We start from the raw sequence: 8,281 nt of genomic DNA, 5'->3' as shown, positions 1-8,281 counted from the left end.
AGGCCTGGAGAGGTGCTCCAGCAGAGGAGACCCCATAGAGCTGCACCCTGACCACCACCACCAGAGGAAGCGTGAGTCATTGGGCCCTTGGGTCCCACAGGGGAAAAACGTTTGGGGTGGGCAAACCCAGAGAAGGGGCTGGGTGAGTAGCCCCCTGCCTAGTCAACGCCCTAAGGAGAGGGGCCCCTGGTGCTTCCTGGACACCCCCATCAAGGGACCCCATTGGAAGGACAACTATCTCTTGCCATGGGTCAGGGACTATATTAAGGAACAGATGTTATTAACATTGTTCATGTTTATGCCTTATATTTTGTAATTGAAATGTTGTATTGTGATATTGTAAATAGTGTTATTTAGTGTTTGACCTTGGTTATTGGTTAGTGTTCACTGTGTAAATATATGTATATGATATCTAGTTTTATGTTTATGTATATTATAACTTAATAAATTGTATATAGTAAAGAACTTTGGGCTTGGGCTAACTCTATAGAGGAAAGAGGGATCTGCTTGAAATTCTGGCATCCCTGTCACAGCACCCCCTCAAGCCTACCCATCCCATTCAATTGAGAATAGGGCACACCCTTGGGCATACCCGGGTTACATACACATTAAATAAAACATCTCCTGCAGCATGAAGGGAAACAGCCAGCTGCACTTCCGTGGAAATCCCCAACCCATGCCCACTAAAACCAACCCATGACCTCAGCTGCCCACTAAAACCAACCCAAACTCAAAGCAGCCCAGCAGCTCCCCAGAGTAAGTCTGTGGCACAACAGAGCCTGCAACCCCAAACTGTCTCACATAGACATCAGCTCCCAGCAGGGCCTCCCATGCTAAAGGTTGCCAATGGACACTTTGCAGGGAGCCCTCACGATGGGATGCTCTGTACTCAGGGAGTGGAGGGCTTCTCCAAAATTGGGGGACTCCCAAGGGGCAAACTGCACTGCCAGCCCTACTGGAGTCCTCCAGAGCAATAGAGGACCCAGATGGACAGATTCAGACACACCTGCAGCAGTGAGAACATATCCTTTAATCTGTTGGAGTTTCCAGAATCACAGAGTGAGTTCCTCATGGGTTACTGAGAGCAGGAGATGTGAGTTTTATCATTTACCATTATCAGCGGGAGGTCTCTGCCCCTCCCATCTCTGTGGCTCAGTCTAAGCTGGGATCCCACCTCCCACAGCCAGAACCAGGGCTGGATTCTGTCCCCAGCAAATGAGGCTGGTGGGAAGGTGAAGATTGGGGCCTCGGTATCGGCATTGAGAAATGATACCTGCCCCTTTCCACAGTCCAGACACACCCACACCCTGCTGGGCACCTGGTGCAGGGACAGGGGGGTGGGACCAGGGGCAGTGAGAGCCCGGAACTGATCCAACCATCGCTGCACAGCCCAGACCCCCTCCTCAGGGTTAAGTCTGATCTCTCCCTTCCTCCTCACAGATTCTCTGGCGACCCCAATGGCCCAGAACCTTCCCTTCTCCACCTCCACCTCCCAGCAGTGTCTCCCCAAGGTGAATTCTTCACAGCCCAGCACACAGAACTGCAAGTCAAATCTCTCAGGATTGTCAGGCAGACGCTGCCGTCTTACTGCCCATCTGACACTTCTTCGATCTTTAGAGAGGAGGACCCGGGGATGAGCCGTGTGTGGATCCAGAGACACCTGAACTGGGAGAGAGAATCAGAGTGTCAGGGCAGAGCTCAGCCCTGAGGCAGGTGGGGGCCATTCCTCATCCTCCCAGCAGCCCCATTCTGGTTGGGACCATCATGGGTCCCAGGAGCTGCCTCTGCCCCAGGTCCCTGAGCAGAGACGGATCCACAGCTCCTCAGCCTGGCACTGGGGCAGTGCTGGGCTGTGAGAGTGTTTCTTTTCTCAAGGGAGGGGAGCATTTGGGAAATTTCTGTATATATAAGGACATTCTACTCCAGCACTTACCCCGGCTGTAAGTGCTGGATCCCTCATGGTCCCCTCTGCCCTTCTCCAAGCTGAATGGCAGATTACCTGCAAAAGAAAGTGTCACAGAGTTGAAATGTAGTGCTGGCTGTGTAATGACATCTCCTGGCCCAGCTCCGCCCTCTGTCCTGAGCACCTGCGACTGAGCAAAGAGTCCGTGGCAGCTCTGACCCAGCTTCAAGCAGTTGCTGCTATTGTATCCACAGAAGGTGCTGGAGCAGCTTCCTGCCAGCCCTGAGCCAATTCCAAATGCTTTGTTCCTGGGACTTGCTATACCAGTCCCCCATGTTCAGTTTCTCTCTAATGGAAGAGGAAATGTCTCTAAGGAAGGAGTGATCGTGTTCAGCATTGGTATGGCTCATACGTGCAACCCTTACAAATATGGAGCAGGTTTGCATGTCTGAGAATAAGCTGGACAAAATCTGTGGCAGCTGGCCGTAGCCTCAGGAACACACAGACCACGTACTGCTCTTTTGACCCCTTAGCTCAGGGCCTAGGAAGCTGGGTTCTGGGTTTTTAGTAGGGCTGTGCAAAAAAACATCATTTTGTTTTGACATCCATTTCACTGTTTCCAAGGGACAGTGTTTCATTTTGTTTCGTTTTGAAGCACTGTCCCATTTCGTTTCATCAAAACTGTTTCGCTGTTTTGACATTTCGCCCACAGGCTATAACAGGTAATCATGAAAATGCCTAAAACTTTGTCATTTCTTGCCTGATTTGGATGAAAAATGCAGGGATGGTAGCCCCTTCTGAGGGCATGAAGCCTGCCAAGTTTCAGGGGGATGGTGCAGAGATTTCTGGAAAACTGCACCTCAAACTGTTCAAAACACAATTCCTGACACTTGCTGGCAGTGGCAGCCTCCTCTAATCTGGTGCGCAGATCCGAGGACTCGCAGCCCCAGGAGGGCTGAGGGGCTGTGCCAGACTCCTCCCAGGGGTGCGGGCCCCCGGATCTGTGCGCCAGATGAGAGGAGGCTGCCGCTGCTACCTGGGACTGGTGCTGGCCACAGCCTGCACCCAGTGACAGGGAAGATTGCTGCTGCTGCTGGCCCCAGGTGACAGTGGCAGCCTTCTCTCATCCAGCATGCAGATCCCGGGGCCCACACCCCCAGGAGGAGTCCCGCACAGCCCCACAGCCCTCCTAGGGGTGCAGGCCCCCAGAGCTGCATGCCGGATGAGAGGACACTGCCGCTGCCGCCTGGGACTGACACTGAAGCCAAGTAAGCCCAGCTTCGAAACATTTTGAGTGTCTTCGTTTCCTTTTGAAGCCTTTTGTTTCATTTTGATTTCACTGTTTCAAGCTCAAAATGTGCCAAAACAGCTTTGAAAGAGACACCCGGTGAAATTGCGCAGAGCCCTAGTTTTCAGGTCTCCCACTAGAACCAGGGGTGGAACATGGGTATCGCTGAGCACCTAACATAGCACTTTAACCCCCACACCACAGGTCAGCCACTAGCTAGACCTTTCTCTAATGCTCCTTTTAAAGCTGAGTTGCTAATATCATCATTGGTAAAAAAGAGCAGAGGACAGCTGTAACAGGGAGTCACGGGCTCCTGTTACTTGCATGGAGAAGCCGCAGCAGAGATGTCCCCAACTGGGGGTAAGATAGTGAATTTTGAGTTAGGTGCAGAAGAATATGCAGCCAAGGCCCATAGCCTATTGCAGGGCTAGCTGCCTAGTAATAGAAGGATAGGGTGGTGCCCCAGTTAGGCAGTGAGGGCACTGCTAAAGTAGCCAGAGGAATAGCATAAGCCACCCTGAAGACTGAAAGGGTACACCTGCAGCCAGTCAGGGGAGCACCTGACTGGAAAGGGAGCAGATCAGCAGTGAAGCCCTGAACTTAGAAGAAAGAGGAGCTCCTGCCAGCCCAGGCTGGTGATGAGTGAGAGCTACTGGCATGCCAGGTACTCCCAGGAATGAGAGCCAGAGAGTGGGGAGGTAGCAAGGCAGCTGCTTGTATTTTTTTTGTTCTAGTTTATACCAGAGGACCAAGTGTGGCAGAGGCTGAGGCCTCTAGCAGATAACTAAACTATGGCCAGAATAACTTCTGAGGCATGGGTATGGCTGTGGGGATGGAAGGAGAACACAAATGTAGTTCTTATGGCAATTTGAGGCCAGCAGAGTCCGAAGCCCCAAGGCCAAGAGACTGTGGGCCAAAGGGGGAGAGTCAGAACCCAAAAGTGAGATGGGTCAAGTAGGGCCCAAGAGAAGGACCCCATACAGAAAGAGAAAAAACACCCTTGGCTCACCAGCCTGAGGGCACCCTTCCCTCATGTTTTAACACCAAGGCATGGCAGGAGAGGAAGCGGGATGAGACCCTGAGAGGCTGGAGCAGAAGCCTGGTGGGATCAAGGCAGCCACTAGGGGGCATCATGGTGACTCTCAGGTATCATCCTACTATAGCAGCACAAAAGAGAAGCTTCTGCCCACCTTGGAACAAGGGTCTAGGCTAAAATGCAGGGCTCTTTGCTTCCTGGCCAGCAACCACCTTACTGAGCCCCAAGCTGCACACTGCTCCTGCTCATGGCTGCCCAGGAGGGCAACTTCAAAGGGAGTGCCAAAGAGGGGCCTGAATAATATATGACTTGTGTTGCACCCACTAGAGGAGTATGGTAGGAGGATAGAGAGAGGTTCAAGCCTCCTCCAGGTAGTAGGGCCTAAACCCTGTCAATTCCCCACCCCAAGATCCCTTTTGGTACCTTGAGACTTCCTCAGAGTCTCCTGCAGAGTTAAATGTTGTTCAGACAACTTGCTGAGTCTTGTTTCCAGCTTGGGGGTAACTGCCCCTGCTCGGTGAAAAGGTCCTTTCTTGTACCTGGGGAAAAAAAAACACAATTCTGGATTATTCTGTTCCCTCTAGTAACTCAGCTACATGGCAGTGACACTGCTGTGGAGGGACCTGGAGGATGACTCCCACCATGTATCTTGGCCCAGGGCACTTGTAGCACAGACAGTAGCAGTGCCATCCCCTTCCACTTGAGCCAACTTACGGTCTTTATTTCCAAACTATCCATGACATTCCTTGGGATCAGAAAGTAGCTGAGATTCCACAGTGAGCTGGCTCTGCTCTCTTGGCTGAAATGATGCTGCAGCGCCAAGGGGACAAAGGCCCAGATTCTTGCTGTTTCTTTCCCCAGTATAGTAGTGGGATGGACAAATTTAAGGCAACCCTCCCATGACTGGATTCTACGCATAGAAAAGTATAACAAAACTTGTATATTTTTCATGTATAGAATCTAATTATTGGAAGGGCATCTTAAATTTGAAGTTGTCTTAGATTCAAGTAAATGTGGTATCATTACCCAGGGTTTGTATTAAAAAGGAACAACCTTAGGATAGGAACTTCATCAAAGATCACTATCCTAATAATGAAGCTGCCCCGTGTGCTGTGCTGCAGTGCCCTGGGGAGATCTGGCTGTCACACTATGTCCAGGCCTCTTCCCAATATGGGGAGTAAGAATGAACTGCATACCTGCTCGGCGTGCTTCTGATGTCCTGGGAGGTGGAGAAAGAAAAAAGGGAAAAGAGCGCTCAGTACTACTTGCTACACCCTGGAGACCAAGATAATTTTGACACACTCCCCTTAGATTTTGACTACCACTTGCAAATACCTAGATAAGTGTACCCTCTTTACAAGCCCCGGTCTAGTGGTTCCTCCACCCAGGCCCATGATTCAGAGCTTTTTCTTCACTGCACAGGGATCCAAGGGGTATAATGTCTCACTTGCAGGGAGTCACTGGCTGCCTGCTGGCACTTTGCCTCCATCTCTCTGATCAGGCTGTTGAGACGGGCAATCTCCTCAGAGAGTTTGGTGACAGTTTCTTCTCGATTCTTCCCAATTGTCCTCTCCAGCTCTCCCAGCTGGGCCAGCAGGAGCTGTTCTTGTTCCACCAGGAACTGGTGCAATTGTTCAAATTTAGACACAATCTTCCTCCTCTCAGCTGCTGCCTTCTCCTGTCATAAACAGAGAGAAACCAGGTAGGGGTGGGGTGAACCTTTGGAAAGAGTCACGGGATATTGTATAAGGCCCTGGGGGCCTGATTCATGGAAGAACCAGAGTGCTAAAGCTCCCAGGTTGTTTGGGCTGCTCTCTTGCTCGCTTGCCTTCAACCTGTCTAGTAGCAGACTGCAGCATCCAGCCTGGCATCTGGGTTTGGAAGGGTTTGGAAGGGTTTTCTGCAGTCCAACAGGCTAGAATCTCATTTAAGGGGAGTTATTGACTTTGCCCCAAGGAAAGCATCCCCCTCACTGCAGCTGAGTGGGTTGGCAAGGCCTGGCTGCATGCATCTGCCCCCACGCATAGCAACACACGGTCACAAAACAGCATGTAGGATTCTGCAAAGCACACCAAGAAGGAGACATCCCCTTTAACCCTTCCCAGGTTTTCCTGATCACTAGTAACCATGAGTAGTACCAACCTGACAGGCCTGGTGTTTCTGACTTTCCCTTGCTCTCAGGTTTTCAAGCCTTTTTCTTTTTTCCCTTAGAATCTCCAGCTGGGTCTGAATTTGTTCCTGAGGGAAGGAAATTTCCATGGGCCAGTTGCCCTTTGGGAAGGGGACAGCTGGAGTCTTTTATTCACATGCACAACCAAGGTTGCTGCCTGGATACAATACAATGGCATTTAGTGGCAAGAGGAACTAATAGTACTGTCCAGGAGTGGCCATCCATGATATAGTTCCTCTTTGCTACCTAGATGGACTATTAAATCATTAACATCAGGATCAATAATGCTGGACAGTCTAAGAGCCAGCTGTCAGGGACTCAGACCACAAGGCAGCCTTCCCTGAGGGCTTATTCAGGCAGGGTGGACTGATTTAAATCAAGTTCATTTACATTGCTGATTTAAGTCACGATTTAAATCAGCAAGCAAAAAAAGCCGAATTTAAATAATTGATTTTTATCAACTTTCCCATTGTATTTTGTGTTCTTTTTTAAAAAGGAGGTGTATTTTCATTGTTTGATATAGCAATCAAAACATGTTGATATATAAGTAAATACAGTTCTTACAGTAGATTTGGTAATATGTTTCCTAAGCACACAAATTATGCACGCACGCACACACACGCACACCCCCCCATATTAATATATTTAACATATCAATACAATATATCCACATTAATATAGCATATGCATAATATTTTGTAACATGCACTATATTAATATATATTAAATATATAGCTTAACATTTGGATTGTTATACTAAAATGTAGGATTTCTCAACTGGTGAAATATTTCTTATTCACTACCTGATTAATTTTTTGCTCATATTTGTATCAAGATCACAACTTGAATTTAATAAAAAATTATTAAATGAAACTTTAATGTTTTGGATACAGAAAACTTTTTTTTAATCAAACATGGTACACATTTATAACTAATTTATTAGACGGTGGTATTAACTATTTTAATAGAAATTTCTTTCAAAGTTTTAGAACTCATAAATCTCATCCTCTTCCCTTTTGCTTTTCATAGACCTGAAGAGAAAACCAAACTTCCCTGCTTTTTCAGCTCCCAATCCACTTCTCAGCTTTGAATGAAACAGTCCAAATGAAGAGGGGCTCCTTACCCTGCTCTCTCTCAGAATCATAGAAAACTGGGGTTGGAAGGGACCTCAGGAGGTCACATCTAGTCCATCCCCCAGCTCAAGGCAGGACCACCCCCCAACTAGATGGTCCCAGCCAAGGCTTTGTCTAACTGGGTCTTAAAAACCTCCAAGGATGGAGTTTCCTTCTCCAGGTAACTTGTTCTAATGCTTCACTACCCTCCTAGTGAGAAAATTCTTCCTGATAGCTAATAGGGGTGCATCGGTATATTGGTTGTGTATCAGATCAGCACCAAAAAAGGAAAATTAACATTATTGGCTATCAGCTTTTTTTGGCTGATAATGTTCTCCAATAATTTAATTATACCAGGTCCCCCGGACACCTGCATTCTCTGCTGCAAGTCGGGGTGACCCTGGGTACACCCCCACCCCCACACCAGTGGGCCAGGCCAGGCTGGAGCAGAACAGGTGCTGCAGTGTTCTGGGTGCTGGCATGGCGTGGCATGGACTGCAGGCTGGGGCTGGGGTGTGCCCTGTAAAAGGCACCTAGTGCTGGAGATGTGACTGAGGCAGGGAGGGCCAGCTAATTGGAACTCAGGTAGACAGAATAAAACAGGAGTCTGATACCATCCAGGTAGGCTCAGTGGATAAACCTGATCAAGGAGTATACAGAGGCTGCTTACAGAGATTTAACAAAAAAAAAAAAGAAAAAAAAAAAAGGGTTTTACCAGAAGAAGCAACGTGTTAGTTTGACCCAGCTCTGCAGTGTCTGCATAGGTGCTTCA

General features: G+C 48.7%; 1 protein-coding gene across 2 annotated transcripts in view; it reads right to left on the bottom strand.

Annotated features, from left to right (window-relative positions):
- Positions 1 to 1,033: 1,033 nt before the first annotated feature.
- LOC102385016 (zinc finger protein RFP-like) overlaps positions 1,034 to 8,281 on the bottom strand; it is a 16,791-nt gene continuing 9,543 nt past the window's right edge. Inside the window, exons 4-9 of one of the 2 annotated variants that reach the window (XM_014518370.2) lie at positions 6,370 to 6,465; positions 5,675 to 5,905; positions 5,424 to 5,446; positions 4,651 to 4,766; positions 1,934 to 1,999; positions 1,034 to 1,665 (exon numbers count right to left, since the gene is read on the bottom strand). In XM_014518370.2, coding sequence (XP_014373856.1) covers positions 1,076 to 1,665; positions 1,934 to 1,999; positions 4,651 to 4,766; positions 5,424 to 5,446; positions 5,675 to 5,905; positions 6,370 to 6,465 — 1,122 coding nt within the window. In that variant the 3' untranslated portion in view covers positions 1,034 to 1,075. The remainder of the gene's footprint in view (positions 1,666 to 1,933; positions 2,000 to 4,650; positions 4,767 to 5,423; positions 5,447 to 5,674; positions 5,906 to 6,369; positions 6,466 to 8,281) is intronic. The other variant, XM_025199872.1, reaches the window with a different exon arrangement.

The sequence above is a fragment of the Alligator sinensis genome, unplaced genomic scaffold, assembly GCF_000455745.1.
Source record: "Alligator sinensis unplaced genomic scaffold, ASM45574v1 scaffold1097_1, whole genome shotgun sequence".
NCBI classification, from domain to species: domain Eukaryota; kingdom Metazoa; phylum Chordata; order Crocodylia; family Alligatoridae; genus Alligator; species Alligator sinensis.
Note: the sequence above shows the minus strand (reverse complement) of the source record. Positions and strands in the feature narration are given on the sequence as shown.